At 36.7% G+C, this 19,361-nt stretch overlaps 1 protein-coding gene across 1 annotated transcript in view; it reads left to right on the forward strand.

Annotated features, from left to right (window-relative positions):
• LOC115434546 (latent-transforming growth factor beta-binding protein 1-like) overlaps positions 1 to 15,008 on the forward strand; it is a 152,468-nt gene extending 137,460 nt beyond the window's left edge. Inside the window, exon 12 of the mRNA XM_030156580.1 lies at positions 14,835 to 15,008. Coding sequence (XP_030012440.1) covers positions 14,835 to 15,008 — 174 coding nt within the window. The remainder of the gene's footprint in view (positions 1 to 14,834) is intronic.
• The last annotated feature ends 4,353 nt before the right edge of the window (positions 15,009 to 19,361 follow it).

Genomic DNA, 19,361 nt, shown 5'->3' on the forward strand with positions numbered 1-19,361 from the left:
CCAATAAAATAATGGACACCTTAACCTTTACATAAGAATCCAAAATTTTCACTCTGTTGTAGTGTGAAAAAAAGTCAAATTGCATTATGAAATATGAATACCTGAACAACCATGTAGAACCTGACATTTCTTAAGAAAAAAGTGCAATTTTAACTATATTATATTTCAACTATCATTTTACATGCATTACACATAATGTTACACAAACGTGTGGTACATGTTGATGTAACAATATGAAAATGTCATATCACCGTAACTGTGACCAAATTATCACAGTTTCATTATTATCGCGGTATTAAATTGTGCTCAGACTGTTCAAAAAGTACTAATACACACACTGAAATAATTTAACCAAGTTGTATTTTTAAAAATAAAAAAAAACAAATACAATAATAGTCCCAGTGTCCCTTCTGTGTCAGAAACATTCCAATATTAACCCTTAGTGGTCTGAGCCTATTTTGTCTGTTTTTCAGTCCTTTTGATGTGGCCTTTATACTATAGAAACAAAGTTTACTATACCCATGTTTGGGATCTGTTTTTCAGCACATCTTCATCTATATCATCTACCTATTATTTTTCACTTTAACCTACTTTAAAATACAAAAGGACAAAAAATGCAAAAAAAAAAAAAAAAAAATCCGATTTGAAAATGTGTATAATTTCTTGCATAACAACACACAGATGTTTAACGACCTTTTCAAAGACTTTAAAAGTGAATATTGGTTCCAAATATTAGGTATATACAATTAAAATTGTTTTAAATAAAATTATACTCAATATTTGACATAAAAGCAGATTTTTACATAGGCGTTTTCTCTGGAAAGTGCAGTAATCAAACACGGATATCATGAGAATTAGAATTTAAACGTAATACTAACCTGCATTTTAGCGTAGTTACTGTTAATCATTACATCCTTAGGTACATGGTACATTAATATGCCCTTCCCTTTAAATAAAAAAAAAAAAAAAAAAAAAAGGCAAAGTGCAACGAAACATTGGATTCATACTTGAACAGTGGAGGTCTGCTGTTGTTGTTGACATGGGTGCAACAAATACACCAAACAAACAAAACAGTATGAGCGTTGCAGCGTATGTTCATGGTCGGTCTTCTGTTCCTGTGTGTAGGATGTGATTCATTTGATGGAACATGGCAGAAGTCGGTTGTGTTTGGTGACGGTCCTTCACATGTTGTCTTCCATGGGCTCATTTTGGACTCTGCTGGACTTTTTTCATCTCAGGTGTCAGCGTGGTTGATGTCGTCTGTTCCACACATGACTGATGCCTTTCTTTATTAATGCCACAGTTTAAAGATCAGAACTCAACCATAGTCTGAAAAACATGTTGCTGCAAATGCTGTTTTTCACTGCTTGATGTTACATTCTGTGAGAAATTAAATGTGACAGCCATGGCAGTTCAAAGGAATCTACTGATTTACACAGGCTGATTAGGCGCACACCAAAACTGTTTCTGAGCATAAAGGCCTTTAGTCCAGGTGAGTGGGACTCTGTTGATACTATTAATTAAGGCAGAAGTAAACATTCTGTATGAGTGGTGTTCAGGTGTGGACCAGAGGAACTGTGGAGCTGTCAGTTGCCGTTTGAACCTGATTCAACTTGATTGGATGTGACTTCATATTTAAGCCAATTGGCTCCTGTAGCAGCAGCAGTGCATCATGAAGCCAACTCAGCGACTGGAAAGAAACTACGAAACCAGGACAAACAGTCAGAGTTTAACAGTTCATTGACTCAGACCAAGGTTATGATCATTAACGAAAACTAATGAAAGGACCAAACTAGAATTGAAAAAACATTTTCGTTAACTGAAATAAATAAAAACTATAATTAAAAGAAAAAAACGTATCTAACTGAAACTGTATTGTGTGTTTACAAACTAACTAAACAATAAAAATTATGAATAAAATTCCCTTCGTTTTTGTCTTTGTCAATGTCGGATTGATATGAAATTGATTTATTTGGCTCCAGCAATTTTCTGTGCTGTCTCCATACGACTTTTTGCTCCGTCACTTGTGTTCACTTGTGGTTCCAGTCGTCTCTGGTCCCCACTCTACCTGGAAACATGGAGACTAAAGCAGCAGAGTCCTGTCTGGGATTGATTTGAATAGGAGCACAGAGAAGAAAGAAAAAGACCACTGAACTACACTGAACTACAACTGAACTACAACTGAACTACAACTGAACTACAACTGAACTAAAACTAAACTGAAACTAAACTAAAACTAAACTGAACTAAACTGAAACTAAACTAAAACTAAACTGAACTAACTGAAACTAAACTAAAACTAACTGAAACTAAACTAAAACTAAACTGAAACTAAGCATTTAGAAAGAATGAAACTAATAAAGATGAGCAAACCTGCTCTAAAAACAATTAAAACTAACTGAATTAGAGATAAAAAGTCCAAACTAAATGAAACTAAACAAGAATGAAAAACCCAAACTATTAGAACCTTGACTCAGACCAAAACAAAGAACCCCTCAGAGACCACAGTTAAACGTGTTACAGGTACAAGGGTGAGATGCTGTATGTCCTCAGGAATGATGGATGCAGAGGTGAAGCATCATGAATGTTTGTATTTGTCTGATGGACACAAACATGAGCAGTGGTCAGTAATGTGGAACAAAAGCACAAACTCCTCTATTTTGTTTGACTGTTGGCCTGTTATTATTATATGGTTGTTTAGGTGTTTCACATGTTTACAGCCTTTTAATGTAATATAGTGTTTTTTTATGTTAGACTCTGTCCTCAGCTGAGCAGTAGAGTTGTGTATCGGCAAGAATCTGGTGATATGATACAAATCACAATACTAGGATCACGATACGATATATCACAATATATCATGATACTGTTAAAAAGGCAATTTTTTAAAATTGGTTTTGTTTCTTTTTTTAAAGATTATTTCATGGAAGATTTGAATTACACCAGAAATCTGCACAAATACTGAACACATTTTTATTTGATCACAACAGAATCTAATGAAATGTTCCTGTGTTCAAACTGCAATTCTGTTTTACAGACATTCCAGTTTCAGATCCTGTTCAAATGTTCAGATTCTATTAGTTCACAACTAACATCAGAACAGGATTTGAGTTCAATCCTAACAAAGGAACGAACATATTTCATAAACAGTGTTACATAAGAATAAATAAAATATAACAAAAAGAAAAACTAAAAAAAAAGATCCTCCACAATATCTGCATTTGAATAAATACCTAAAAATATGACACAGTACTTTATAATACTGATACAGTATTGTGAAAGGAAATATCGTGATATATTGCAGAACCGATATTTTCTAACAGCCCTATGAAAGACCCTCTGTTTGTACGTCAGTGACAGGATAAAAGACTGAATATGCACAGGAACAAATAGGTTTCAGTGTAATCCAGATTTTTCTTGTGGTCCCATGAGCGTACGCGTTAAAAACACAGATGAAACTACGTAACGTTAAAGAGGTGGAGGCTGGTCTAAGCTGTCGTTTCCCTCGGTTGTCCTCACCTCTCCACAAAAAAGAAACCAAAAAAACCAAAATGAACCTCCACAATATCTGCATTACAATAAATACCTAAAAATATCGATACAGTATTGTGAAATGAAATATTGCGATATGTTGCAGAACCAATATTTTCTTAAACCTCTGATCAGAGTGCAACCTAAGCTGGAAAAAACATGGTGAAAACTTGGTACAGTTTGGTTGTAACTCACCGTCACTTGGTGAGAAACTTGTGATTCACATTGTGAATAAGATTATTATTAGCCTGACTGAAATGGGATTTTTGGGGCCGATGCCGATACTGATACTGGGGGCTAAAAAAAGCCAATATCCAATATATCGCCGATAACCGATATATTGGCTGATATATGAAATAAGAACACTGATCTACACAGGATATAATAATCTTATATTAGATAATTGTGGACAGGTGGATTAACAGTTGCATAAATCTTTGTTTATCTCACAATATAATTTACACAACTTTCAAATGCAAACTATGCAATCACAAAAATAATTAGAATAAAATCTGACTGAGCACACACTTCTGTTTTCACTCACACATTTGGATGTGTCTGCCACACAGCACTACACTGCCCATGTGGACTAAGGACAAAACTGAGCATGTGCAGAGTGAATTAGGTGAGTCCTAAGTTGTTCCTGATTGGAGCAACTGCAAGAGTTACACTGACCTGTGTTCCAACTGTCCCCAGTCTACCCTACACTATTAACACCCAGGCCTGTCTGCAAAATGAAACTGTGAGGTAGACAGGAAGTGCACGGACATGGGTGTGTGTGTGTGTGTGGGGGGTGAATGCTTCATAAGACGGGGGGGTTGCGGTCCAACCTCGTCAGAGCGCACAGTAGCGGTCTGAGATTTTTGCTGGGTCGGGGGGCTCGGAATGGGTGGTATAGGTCCGTGATTATGTGATTGTGTGTGGGGGTATAGTGTCATTATCCGAGCGGAAGTGAAGTGAAACTAACTTGCTTTACTGTTCCTCCAACTCTCCGGCAACACACACACACACACACACACACACACACACACCCACACACAGTGGAGCGAGCAGCAGAATCTCTGCACAACAAAAACGTAATACATCGGCTACAATTGGCTGATGTTGATTAATCGGCCGGCCGTTAATCGTTCAGGCTCTATTATTATCTTGTTAGGTGTCCAGATTCCAGACCCCTCCTGTAAACATGAACCTGGCGGATGTGAAACCCTTTCTTTTCCTTACGTAAAGTAAGCTTGAGTTTTGAGTTGAAAAGATAGAAGTGAATCTGTCCGTTTTTCTGATCTTGGACAGTGGTGGATGTGTGAACACTGTTCCAGAAGACTGGTGCTTCAGGGATGAATGTCTGAATTTAGACCTACCACCCTCCCAGACCCCCCACCCCCCACACATAACATTAAAGGACGTTGTGGACAGACTGTTCGTGTCTCAACATGCATAGACACAAGCATGTGTATGTTCAGCGTTCCCTGTGAAACGGACACAAAGAACATGTGCAGCGCATACACGTACACCAGAACATCCATGCACCCCATACTGTACATGCACTGCACACAACTGTCCAACGTAAACACAAGAGTCTATTTGAGACCTGCAGGCTCACAGCACAAGTATTTACAAGGCTATCACTGTCTGTTTATTTACTGCAACAGGGGTGGGGGGCTATCATATGAATGGGATGAAAATATAAGTGATTGACAAAATACTCTGGCCATGTTTGTCTCAAATCCTGGGCCTTCGTCGCCACGGCCTCAGAAAGAAAGAAGGCTGCCCACTGTCGCTGCTGTTTCCTATAGTTAACACCAATCTAATGCGGTTGTTTTTAGTAGTTTAAGGCTGCGTTTATTGGTTGTTTTTAGTAGTTTAAGGCTGCGTTTATTTGGTTGTTTTTAGTAGTTTAAGGCTGCGTTTATTTGGTTTTTTTAGTAGTTTAAGGCTGCGTTTATTTGGTTGTTTTTAGTTTAAGGCTGCGTTTATTTGGTTGTTTTAGTAGTTTAAGGCTGCGTTTATTTGGTTTTTAGTAGTTTAAGGCTGCATTTTGTAGGTTTGATTTTTGTTTTTAGTAGTTTAAGGCTGCATTTATTTGGTTTTTTTAGTAGTTTAAGGCTGCGTTTATTTGGTTGTTTTTAGTAGTTTAAGGCTGCGTTTATTTGGTTGTTAGTAGTTTAAGGCTGCGTTTATTTGGTTGTTTTTAGTAGTTTAAGGCTGCGTTTATTGGTTGTTTTTAGTAGTTTAAGGCTGCGTTTATTTGGTTGTTTTAGTAGTTTAAGGCTGCGTTTATTGGGTTGTTTTAGTAGTTTAAGGCTGCGTTTATTTGGTTGTTTTTAGTAGTTTAAGGCTGCGTTTATTTGGTTGTTTTTAGTAGTTTAAGGCTGCGTTTATTTGGTTGTTTTTAGTAGTTTAAGGCTGCGTTTATTTGGTTGTTTTTAGTAGTTTAAGGCTGCGTTTATTTGGTTGTTTTTAGTAGTTTAAGGCTGCGTTTATTGGGTTGTTTTTAGTAGTTTAAGGCTGCGTTTATTGGGTTGTTTTTAGTAGTTTAAGGCTGCGTTTATTTGGTTGTTTTTAGTAGTTTAAGGCTGCGTTTATTTGGTTGTTTTTAGTAGTTTAAGGCTGCATTTATTTGGTTTTTAGTAGTTTAAGCTGCATTGTAAGGTTTGATTTGGTTGTTTAGTAGTTTAAGGCTGCATTTATTTGGTTGTTTTTAGTAGTTTAAGGTTGCGTTTATTTGGTTGTTTTTTAGTAGTTTAAGGCTGCGTTTATTTGGTTGTTTTTAGTAGTTTAAGGCTGCGTTTGTAAGGTTTGATTTGGTTTTTTTAGTAGTTTAAGGCTGCGTTTGTAAGGTTTGATTTGGTTGTTTGTAGTAGTTTAAGGCTGCATTTTTTGGTTGTTTTTAGTAGTTTAAGGCTGCGTTTATTTGGTTTTTTTAGTAGTTTAAGGCTGCGTTTATTTGGTTGTTTTTAGTTTTAAGGCTGCGTTTATTTGGTTGTTTTTAGTAGTTTAAGGCTGCGTTTATTGGGTGTTTTTTAGTAGTTTAAGGCTGCGTTTATTGGTTGTTTTTAGTAGTTTAAGGCTGCGTTATTTGGTTGTTTTTAGTAGTTTAAGGCTGCGTTTATTTGGTTGTTTTTAGTAGTTTAAGGCTGCATTTGTAAGGTTTGATTTGGTTGTTTTAGTAGTTTAAGGCTGCATTTATTTGGTTGTTTTTAGTAGTTTAAGGCTGCATTTATTTGGTTGTTTTTAGTAGTTTAAGGCTGCGTTTATTTGGTTGTTTTTAGTAGTTTAAGGCTGCGTTTATTTGGTTGTTTTTAGTAGTTTAAGGCTGCGTTTATTTGGTTGTTTTTAGTAGTTTAAGGCTGCGTTTATTTGGTTGTTTTTAGTAGTTTAAGGCTGCGTTTATTTGGTTATTTTTAGTAGTTTTAAGGCTGCGTTTATTGGGTTGTTTTTTAGTTTTAAGGCTGCGTTTATTTGGTTGTTTTTTAGTAGTTTAAGGCTGCATTTGTAAGGTTTGATTTGCAGACTAATGTGAGTTAAATGTCACTAAACATAGCACAGTTGGAGCCTGTTGGAATTCCATCAGTTTCTCAGGATAGACTAGTACACTGAACCAAGTGAAGATGGAACTAATGATACTGATGACAGGAGGAGCATAGAGGAGGAGAGTTCTTTTTCACAGGCAGATCAAAATCAAATCAAACTTTATTATATAGTGCCAAATCCTAACCAAACATGGCCCGTCTCCGCCCCTCTCTGTCACAATCTGCTGCTGAAATCCTCATTCATGCATTCATCACCTCCAGACTCCATTACTGCAGTAGCCTCCTGTATGCTCTCCCCTCCTCCTATCTCCAAAATTGCAAAACATTCAGAATTCTGTTGCCCGCCTCCTCACTCGCTTCTGCTCCAGAGACCACATCACCCCCATTCTCAAACAACTCTACCCCCCCCCCCCCCCCCCCCCCCCCCGTATCATACCACATCCAATACGAGCTCCTCCTCCTCACCTACAAGTCCCTCCATAACCTGGTCCCTCCCTATCTCACCGATCTCCTTAAGCAGCACCCCCCCACACACACACACACCACTAGAACAAAGCACCGGATCTTGGGGGACCGAGCCTTCGCAGCAACTTTAAGTTGACAGTTAAATCTCATAAATAGAAAGGAAATATTTGTGAAATTATGATACATTTGTAAATGTGTTTTAACTGTATTTTTCTGTAAAAAAAGAAAAAAAATCTTTAAAAAAAAATGAATTTGGTTTTTTCACAGTTACAGTTTTTTCATGTGATTTTCCATTTGACATGTAAAATCAGTCTGTTTTTCATTTCATTGATATTTTCCTGTATCTTGAAAATATAGGAAAAATCTGTAAAATAAACAGTGAAAGTTTGTTAAATTACAGATTTTTTTTACAGTGTAGGACGTATGACGCAGGGGTAGATGAAACACTGCATGTTGCACATTTTGAGACTTGAAAATTGCTGTTCACAAGGAGTAACGTCATGGAGGGTTTGTCCACTGTTTATGTACTGTCTATGACTTCGACTCAAAGATGAATTGATTAGATTTGGATGAACTGAACAGTTTATGATGCACTGATAGTGGATCCATCTGTTTGAACTGTGAAACAAGTACTGCCTGTTGATAATGATCGTACACCAGATGACCAATCATGAGCTGCTGTGTGCTCCTACATGAAGGGCTGATCATGCAGTATATGACCTGAATACCTCAGACATACTAACAGTGTTGTTTAGCTGGATGGATGGATGGCACGCAGCATGTGACAGAAGGCTCATTTCAACCAGAAAAGCCCTGTGGCGGGACTTGGATGTTCACCATGTCTTATGGACATCTGTGTGTTTGTATTATGAAAGCCTCCACCTCCCCAGCAGTTTGCTTGTACTGGTACCAGTTAGGGATGTAACGATATGAAAATTCATATCACGGTTATTGTGACCAAAATTATCACGCTTATCATAATTATCAAGGTTATAATAGTTTTGGATTTTTCATTCTAGTTTAGTTTTATTTAGTTTTGACTTTTTTTCCATTAATTCAGTTCGTTTTAATTAGTTTTTAGAGCAGGTTTGCTAGTTTTTATTAGTTTTCATTTTTTTCTAAATGCTTAGTTTTTAGTTTTTGTAGTTTAGTTGTAGTCTAGTGGTCTCTTTTCTCTTCTTCTCTGTCGTCGTTTTCAAATAAATCCCAGACAGGACTCTGCTGCTTTAGTCTCCATGTTTCCAGGTAGAGTGGGGACCAGAAGACGACTGGAAACCACAAGTGAACACAAGTGACGGACCTTAAATATCATATGGTGCTGTTAGCTAAAATGGCTAGAGCGAAATAAATTGATTTCGTATCAATCCGACATTGACAAAAACGAAGGGAATTTTATCCATTATTTTTATCTGTTTGTTAGTTTCATAAGCACACAATACAGTTTCAGTTAGTTATCGTTTTTTTTTTTTTTAAATCATAGTTTTAATTTATTTCAGTTAACGAAAATGTTTTGACAATTCTAGTTTTCATTAGTTTTCGTTAATGATAATTACCTTGATTATTATTGTGGTATATTGAAATTGTGCTCAAAATGTTCAAAAAGTATTAATACACACTGAAATAATTTAACCAAGTTATATTTTGACCAAAAAAAACCCCCAAACAATAAAATAATTGGCACAATGTCCCTTCTGTTGCAGAAACATTCAAATATTAACCCTTAGTGGTCTGAGCCTATTTTGTCTGTTTTTCAGTCCTTTTGATTTTGACTTTCACAGACTTTAAAAGTGAATATTGGTTCCAAATATTAGGTATATAAAATTAAAATTGTAATAAATTAAAACTATACTCAAATATTTGACATTAAAGCAGATCTTTAAATAGGCGTTTTCTCCGGAAAAGTGCGTTAATCAAACACGGTTATTGTGACAATTAGAATTTAAATGGTAATACTAACCATCTGTGATTTACTGCGGCTTATCGTTACAGCGGTAATGGTTACATCCCTAGTACCAGTCCTTGATGAGGCTGATGGGTGGAAGAAGAGCAGTAATCTTTATTTCTGTGTGTTGCTAAAGCTGGAGCATCTCCTGCAGTCATGTCAGCAGCCTCCTTTGTCTGTTTGTAGGAACTGATCTCTGTAAGTTTGAGATAAGCGCTGATCTGTACTATGTGTGACTACTGGTGGTGGGCAGTATACCCGTTATTTGACTCTCACTGATGTCATATGCTGCAACGATATAGATTTTGCAATACTGTAATTACTGTGATAAATGTGTGGTGGGTTTCCTGCACAATATTAGATCCAGTTGGAGCATAATGGAGAATTAATCCTTCCGGTTATATTAGCAGTTTACTCCAGCTGCACCCTTTCATAAAATTAATGTGCGCACTAGGGATGCAAATGATCAATTAATCCATTAATCATTAGTTGGTTGACCTTATCGATCGATTCACAATTAATTGATAAATGGTGATTTTCCTGAGACCCTGAATTTCTCTTTGGAAAGGGTCTGTAAGAATAAAAGTTAAATACTGTTTATATACTTGATGATAAAATCATGTCATATTCCTTAATGATTGATTTATTGATCCATCTGATCCAGAACAGACAATGGCATTTATGGAGTAGAACGAAAGAAATTCAACAGAGAAATAAAATTTAATAAATGGATGAAATAAATGGATGTGAAGAGGAGCAGGTTTAGAACAAATGGACATTTAGGAGTTTGGATCACTGACACGATGGAGTGAGACCCCCCCTATTTTCCAGTGGCCACCAGGGTGACGGCGGGACATAATGTGAGACATCCCTGTGTCCTGGATCAGGTTTTCAACCCCTGTCTCACTGACCAGATAGTCCAGATGACCATGGACTAGACTGACCTCCAGGCAAAACACTCCGATCCTATACTGACCCCGCATTAGGGTGTGTATTTAGGTGTGTGTGTGTGGGGGGGGGGGGCACCACTCCCACAAACAGACGGCTGGTCTGTGTCTGTCTCCACCATGTCCATAAAGACATTCTAACTCATCAACGCCATAATCTGGTTCAATGACTGGCTATCCCAGCCGCAGCGTCACAGCACGGACCAACCAGCAGCCTTCAGACAGGTGTGGACAAGAACAATTAACCCACAATTAATAACACTGGGTTACAAAAAAATGGTTTTTTTGCAAGTTGTCTAGGTTTTTTCAACTGAATTAGGACCATTTTGCAGCGCTAAATCCAAAAATGACGTGTTTTTCTCAATCACGTCAGGTTTTTTTGCTAATTTGATTTTGAAAAATTTGATCTTCTCACAAAATATAATAATACCAAAATAGATTGGTAAGCACACTTATGAAACTTGTGACTTGATTCCTGTTAGGTACAATGGTGTATTCAGCGCAGATGTAGCAGAATACGTCAGGCTTATTTTTGCAAGATCTTCTAGTCGAAGCCATTTCATTCACCTGTAATAAAAAAACAATCGTAAATTGGCGAAAGTAAAATCTTCAGAACTTGTTTATTGCAAGAAATATGAAAGAATTTTGTATCATATGATGTGAAAATGCCCATAAATGTAAGCAAAATGTTAAAAAGCCGATATGTGGCATAGTTCAGAAAGTTGACCTGATTGAGCAAATGAATGTGATTTTGGATTCAGCACCAAAATGATCCTAAATCAGCTCAAAAAACTGAAACAAAAAATTTGTTGTTGACCAGTGTTATTTAATCAAGCAAATTCTTATTGACAATTAATTGACAGTCGATTAATTGTTTACATCCCTAGTGTGTACTCTTTAAGACAAAAGGTGGCTGATGGGTAAATGACATGTTTCAGAGAAGCGGGTGACATGCAAAAAGAGCTGTAATCATGTTTTCAGAAGACCGCTTCCTTTCATGATTTAATACCATGATAAAATACCATTATCGGAATAAGAGGGGAAAAAAAACCTGACATAAATCTGATGCCATACCCCCCCCCGTGACTATTAGGGCTGTGTATCGGCAAGAATCTGGCGATACAATACAAATCACAATACTAGGATCATGATACAATATATCACAATATATCATGATACTGTTAAAAAGGCAATTTTTTGTTCTTTTCTTTTTTTTAAAATGATTATTTCCTGGAAGAATTGAATTCCAGCAGAAATCTGCACAAATACTAAACACATTTTTATTTGACCCCAACAGGATCTAATGTTCTATCACCAAATGTTCAAACTGTGTTCAAAACTGAAATTCTGTTTTACAGACATTCCAGTTTCAGATCCTGTTCAAATGTTCAGATTCTATGAGTTCACAACGAACATCAGAACAGTATTTGAGTTCAATCCCAACAAAGGAACGAACATCTGCCTCTCACAGTAAAAAGTGCTTTTAGGATGCTTCAAATAACCATTATTTAATAAAACTGTGTTAAATAATATAAAATATAAACAAAAAGATAAACATGGAACTAAAATGAACCTCCACAATATCTGCATTTGAATAAATACCTAAAAATATTGATACAGTACTTTTTAATATCGATACAGTATTGTGAGATGAAATATTGCGATATATTGCAGAACCCATATTTTCTACCACCTGTAGTGACTCCATGATAATAGCTGAGCTCCTGGGCTGTTTGAGTGGAGCTGTGGTGTTCCGGCTGCAGTAGACAGAGCTGACTGTGTACAGTTCGTTTGACCTAATTAAGGTGATCCTCTGTGCATCTGGACTGGCATTCACAGCATGACTCTGAATATTAAAGGGTGGAGACGATGCCCCAGTGTTCCCACCCCCTAACAGCTGACCAAACAGGGACGTTTTCATTCTGTCTTTTATTTTTACCTCACAGACCAGGCCAGCATCTGTGGGACAGCATGTCAGACCATATACAAGCCCAGGGGTCAAAGGTCAGCTCTTCTGCTCATCCTTTCTGTTTGTGCCAGTGTCTGATGGAGCTGAGGTCGGTCCTCCACGTGTCTGGGTCTGTTTATCCCGCATTAACACACACAACAGCGTCAGGGACACTCATGATGGACTGACCTCATGCCAGCTTATGAAACCAGCAGAGCAGCTGGTTCTGCCTGATGATGCTGAGGTGTTTGGGACAGATCCTTGACAATGATCAACAAGAAGCAGTGTTTCAGAAATAAGGCTGTTAGAAAATATCGGTTCTGCAATCTATCACGATAATTCATCTCACAATACTGTATCGATATTAAAAAGTACTGTATCGATATTTTTAGGTATTTATTCAAATGCAGATATTGTGGACGTTCATTTTTGTCTTTTGTTTTTCTTTATTCTTTATATTGTATTTATTATTATTTAACACTGTTTTAGTAAATAACTGTTATTTGAAGCATCCTAAAAGCACTTTTTACTGTCTGAGAGGCAGATGGTAGTTCCTTTGTTGGGATTGCACAAAAATAAAGTTCTGATGTTAGTTGTGAACTAATAGAATCTGAACATTTGAACAGGATCTGAAACTGGAATGTCTGTAAAACAGAATTTCAGTTGAACACAGGAACTTTTGGTGATAGAACATTAGCTCTTGTTGGGATCAAATAAACATGTGTTTAGTATTTGTGCAGATTTCTGCTGTAATTCAATTCTTCAAGGACATAATCATTTAAAAAAAAAGACACAAAGAAAAAATGCCTTTTTAACAGTATCGTGATATATCGTATTGTGATCCTAGTATTCTGATTTGTATCGTATCACCCAGATTCTTGCCGATACACAGCCCTATTCAGAAACCAGTTGTTTCTGGTCTAGACCTGCACCAAAAAATTATTGACTAACCTGAAACACTGATATTTCTTCAGAAAAATCAGTGCCATTTTCTCAGTCTTCTTCCTCCACTTCTCATTAGTCCATGTGCATCTTGGATCAGATCTGCAAAGACACTAAACACTGAGGAACAGGAAGAAAAGAGTTCAAACTGGACTGAATTTAATACAGACATTTCAGGTTGGACACATTTGTTCAGGTTAGTCACATTTTATCGTTCAGGATAGTTTGGAATGTAACTATTTTCATAATTTAATGTTATCTTTTTGTAGAAAGACAAGACAAGACAAAAATTTGAAGTTGTCATTATTTATAGACATAATGTATATTTTCTTCACATCAGACTGAGAAGAAAAATATGGAGCGTTCTTTTTTTGAAGGATATTTTACTTCAGATCATATTGGTCTGTATGTGGAACCTGAACTAAAATGAAATCGCATGTTGAGACCCCTGATCTAAAGATAAGACCATAGTACGATGATGTTTGTGCATTTATTAAAACCATTTTGTGATATGAAATACCAAATACCTGCTTCATGATGTGTATCTTTGGAACACTGCAGATGTTTGATGAGAGAAGACTTTATTTATTAAGATCATACTTACAGCAACTTACAAAAATATTGCTCAAACTGGCCCAGAAGTATCAGCGTTATGTGAAAAATGTGATCGCACAGAGCCAGATTACTCCCACTGTTATGGTATGAGCCTCACACTTTTGGACTGCCATGTCCTTTTTTCAAATGTTCAATTCACATAAGAGCAGACCAAGGTTGGAATAGTTTTGGATTTTTCATTATAGTTTAATTTATTTAGTTTGGACTTTTTTTCCTCTAATTCAGTTAGTTAGTTTAATTAGTTTTTAGAGCAGGTTTGATAGTTTTTATTATGTTTCATTTTTTTCTAAATGCCTTAGTTTTTAGTTTAGTTTAGTTTAGTTGTAGTCAGTGGGCTCTTTTCTCTTCTCTCTGTGGTCTTATTCAAATAAATCCAGACAGGACTCTGCTGCTTTAGTCTCCAGTTTCCAGGTAGGAGTGGGGACCAGCAGACGACTGGGAAACCACAAGTGAAACACAAGTGACGGACCAAAAAGTGTCGTATGGTGACACTAGCTAAAATTGCTAGAGCGAAATAAATCGATTCGTATCAATCTGACATTGACAAAGACCAAAAACGAAGGGAATTTTATCCATAATTTTTATCCGTTTAGTTAGTTTTATAAACACACATACAGTTTGAGTTAGTTATGGTTTTTTTTTTCTTTTAATTATAGTTTTTATTTATTTCAGTTAACGAAAATGCTTTTTCACTTCTTACGTTTTCGTCATTAATTAGTTTTCGTTAACCGATAATAACCTTGGTAACAATCACAGCGCCAACTGAGCCTTAACTCTTCATGTTAACTATTTGTTGTTTCTATCAGTAAAGTACAATAAAACTTCATGTCAGGGTAGTCAAGTGTGTTGTTTTCTTCCAGCCCTGCTTACATATATTAATTTAAACCCCTGAATGTGTTCTCCTGTCCCTCCAGGATCCGGCCCATCCCCCGTCCACCCGGGTCAGAGCCAGCAGTACGTCATCAAACCCAATACTACCACACACACCCACACACACTCAGAGTCATGTCCCGTCCACACCTGAGAGGCCCATCCCCTGCCAGTGGGACACACCCCCCTCCACGGTGAGTCACAGCTCCTACACATGACCATCAGCATGTTCAGTGATGTTCTAGGAACTGTCAGAAGGACAGACACAGGAAGCTGGTATGGTTAGGGCTGTTAGAAACTAGCGGTTCTGTACATATATCGCAATATTTCATTTCACAATACTGTATCAATATTAAAAAGTACTGGTGTCAATATTTTTAGGTATTTATCAAATGCAGGTATTGTGGAGGTTAATTTTTGTTTTTCTTTTTTGTTTATACTCATTTGTCATTTCTGAAATTGTGTTTGTGATTCCTCAAATAGTGCGTTAGACCGGGGGGTCCCACAGTGGGGTACGTGTACCCCCAGGGGTACTTGGAAGAAGCCCAGGGGATACTTGACATTTTTTGGAAAAATACATATAATAGTCCATCATGTACTGAATGCAAAATAAATAATGAGAATTAATGCTGAACTATAAACACTATTATACATTTCTATATAGAATTTATTGTCAATCATCTTGTTGAGCTTTGGTAACATTTGAAGAAACATTTATATTTTATATGATTCAAAATGAGTTATTTGAGTAGATAAGGAATTATTTTTTGTGATGAAAGGTTCATTTTTTAATTAATGACCAATTCATGTATTTTTCTTATCAGTGAAAGAGGGCACATTTCAGTTTATAGTTTACACACAAAATTGTTTTTTAAAAAGTTGTTATTTTTTATATGTTACAGTTAAATAGATGTATTTTGTTACTAAGTTCGTAAATATAAACAGACAACCTTGGGCACAGAGAACAAATCTTGCCTAAATTTTTTCAATCAAAATGCGAAGTGAGAGTTGGGGGTACTTGGATAAAAAAAAAAAAGTCTGTTTCAGGGGGTACTCCACTGTAAAAGGTTGAGAACCACTAGGGCTGTGTATCGGCAAGAACCGGCGATACGATACAAATTCATATAGTAGGATCATGCAACGTATATCATGGTACATCACAAGATATCACACTACTGTTAAAAAGGCAATTTTTATTGGTTTTGTTCTTTTTTCAAAGATATTCCTGGAAGAACTGAATTACACCAGAAATTTGTACAAATACTAAACACATTTTTATTTGATCAGAACAGGATCTAATGTTCTATCACAAAATGTTCAATACTGTGTTCAAACTGAAATTCTGTTTACAGACATTCCAGTTTCAGATCTGTTCAAATGTTCAGATTCTATTAGTGCACAACTAACATCAGAACAGGATTTTTGTGCGATCCCAACAAAGGAACTACCATTATTAATAAAGAGTGTTAAATAATACCTAAAATATAAAAATAAGATAAACAAAAAAACTAAAATTGAACCTCCACAATATCTGCATTGAATAAATACCCTAACAATATCGATACAGTACTTTTAAATATTGATACCGTATTGCGAATGAAATATGCGATATATTGCAGACACTGATCTTTCTCTTACACCCCTAAGAACCACTGGTGTATTTTAGCAGCGTCAAGAACACATTTCCTTATAATGTAACAATATGAAACGAATAAACATCATAACATTTGCAGTTGGTGCCATTTTGACATTAAAATGAGACTTATGTTTTTAAGGAAAAAGCTTGCAGTACCCTAGAAAAAGTGATAATTCCTGGGAAGTAGAAATAACAGGAAACTATTAACCCTGGTTTCTACACACAGTCCCCACGCATGCACAAACCATCACATCGGCACCGGCCATGTGTGGACAGAGTGTGAAGCCTGCAGTCGTGACACTCACAGAATGTGTTCAAATTGCAGCTGTAGCTGTAATAGCATAAGATTTAAGCATTGCCTGAGCTCGGGGCTGTCCAGAATGAATTATTAGACTCATTTTCTGAGGGCAATTCAGACAAAGGCAGGACGGGAGAGCGATGAGATGGAAAGAACGAACCAGGCACAGAGATGAGGAACGAGGAGCGACCGGATCAACAGTGCCTGCGTGGGGTGGGGTGGGTGGGGGGGCACCGGGGGGGGGTCAGGGTGACTAAGGGAAGTCACTGATAGGGCTGTGTATCAGTAAGAATCTGGTGATACGATACAAATCCCAATACTAGGATCACGATACAATATATCACGATATATCATGATACTTTTTGTTACTTTCTCTTTTTTTTTCAAATCTTATTTCCTGGAAGAATTGAATTACACCTGAAATCTGCGCAAATACTAAACACATTTTTATTTGATCAGAACAGGATCTAATGTTATATCATAAAATGTTCCGGTGTTCAAACTGAAATCATATCTTGCAGACATTAGTTTTAGATCCTGTTCAAATGGTTCATATTCTATTAGTTCAGAACTAACATCAGAACAGGATTTGAGTTCAGTCCCAACAAAGGAACTACCATCTGCCTCTCAGCAGTAAAAAGTGCTTTTGGATGATTCAGATAACCATTATTTAATAAAACAGTGTTAAGTACTAATAAAGAAAATATAACAATAAAGAAAACCAAAAAACAAAAATGAACCTCCACAGTATCTACATTTGAATAATACCTAAAAATATCGAGACAGTACTTTTTAATATCGATACAGTATTGTGAAATGAAATATCACGAGATATTGCAGAACCAATATTTTCTAACACCCTTAGATAACACGCCAATTAAAAGTGACGTGTATATTTACATGAGTTATGATATCACGTTGAAGTTTCATGAGTTTACACTCATACATTCTTGTCCACATTCTTTTGTGACACTAAGATGGCAACGAGGTTCCAAACAGCATAAAAACCCCAACAGGAGACATGACATTTTACCGTTAATACTTCTGTCCTGTTACCAGGGCTGTAAGAACATATCAGCATCGCAATATATTGCAATATTCATTTCACAATACTGTATCGATATTAAAAAGTACTGTCTCGATTATTTTTAGGTATTTATTCAAATGCAGATATGGCAGAGATTCATTTTTGTTTTAGTTTTTTCCAGTTCTTTTATTTCTATTTTCACATGGGATTTTGTCCTTTTGTTTGTTTACCATAAAAGTACTATTGTGATATTGCAGGTCATTACATGCATTTTTTTGAAAATGATAATGCCTGTTTGTGAATAATGGATAATTCAGTCATCCTAAAAGCACTTTTTACTGTCTGAAAGAGGTAATTGTTTTTTTGTTTTTTTTTATTGGGAATGCACAAAATAATGTCTGATTTGGATGATTCCGGGACTGAACACTATGAATTCTTTTCGCAACAGAATACGAACATTTAAGCCGGATCTGAAAACTGTAATGTCTGTAAACATGGTTAATTTATTTATTTGTGTGGTTTTTTGGACTGGTAAAGCTACGTGTTAAAACTTTATTTATCCAAATGCTGTGCCATTAGTTTTTCCAGAAAACAATTTTTTAAAAAAGAAGCAAAACAAAAACATATTGCCAAATGAACAGTATTGTGATATATCGTATTGTGATCCCTAGCATTGTGTTTGTATTGTATCTGCAGATTCTTGCAGATACACAGCCTTAACTGTTACTTGAATCAGGTTTGAGTACTTTTCTATCGCTGTATTTGTATTTTTTTTCTGAAGTGGAGAACCTGAATACCTCCCTCACAACCTCGGCTTCATCCTGCTTGGCTTCCCATTGTGGTGCAGTTGGCTCATTTTGTTCACATTTTTATGAGACACGTTTTTTTTTCTATTTCTGAGCTGTCCAAAGAGAGAGAGAGAGAGAGAGAGAAGAAAAATTCAACCACGTTTGGCTTCCTGTCAAAGAACTTATCCATCTGACATCAACAACAGCCATAATTTACCAGCTCTCTCTCTCTCTCTCTCTCCTCTCTCTCTCTCTCTCTCTCTCTCTCTCTCTCTCTCTCTCGGTCGGCTACTGTGGCTTGTCATAAATTCAAGGCGCGACTCCAACATCAGACCTGCCAGTATGCATCTATGATAAGTCCGTATTTTTTCTAAGACTCTGTAGACTGTAGTTTTAAGTGGTCGTGCTTGTGGCCACGGCCAGACGGGACCGACATGGGGATGTTAACGGGGTGGGGGGGTCAGCAGACAGAGCAGCGTTGACGGGTTTGCAGCGCTGCAGACTCCAGCAGACCCAGACCTGGCCACAGTGACCCAGACCCAGTTTCAAAATAACCCTCCTCAGTTCATTTAGTTTGAGCCAGCAGTTGTAAATGCCAGGGAAATGGCCAGACATCAGAGGACAGATGCACAGCTCCAAACCAAAGCCCATTCAATACATCTGTGGGAGAAGTGGAAAGAAATGACTGGTTTTAGAACCGACCTCCAAATACATATTCAACACAACCTTGTTTTATTTCAACGGTTGCCGTATTTAAACACGGAGGCCTGCCAATATTAGACTCTGCTCCGCCAATATTAGCTGCAGTTAGGGATGGAACCA

The sequence above is a fragment of the Sphaeramia orbicularis genome, chromosome 15 (genome assembly GCF_902148855.1).
Source record: "Sphaeramia orbicularis chromosome 15, fSphaOr1.1, whole genome shotgun sequence".
NCBI lineage: Eukaryota > Metazoa > Chordata > Actinopteri > Kurtiformes > Apogonidae > Sphaeramia > Sphaeramia orbicularis.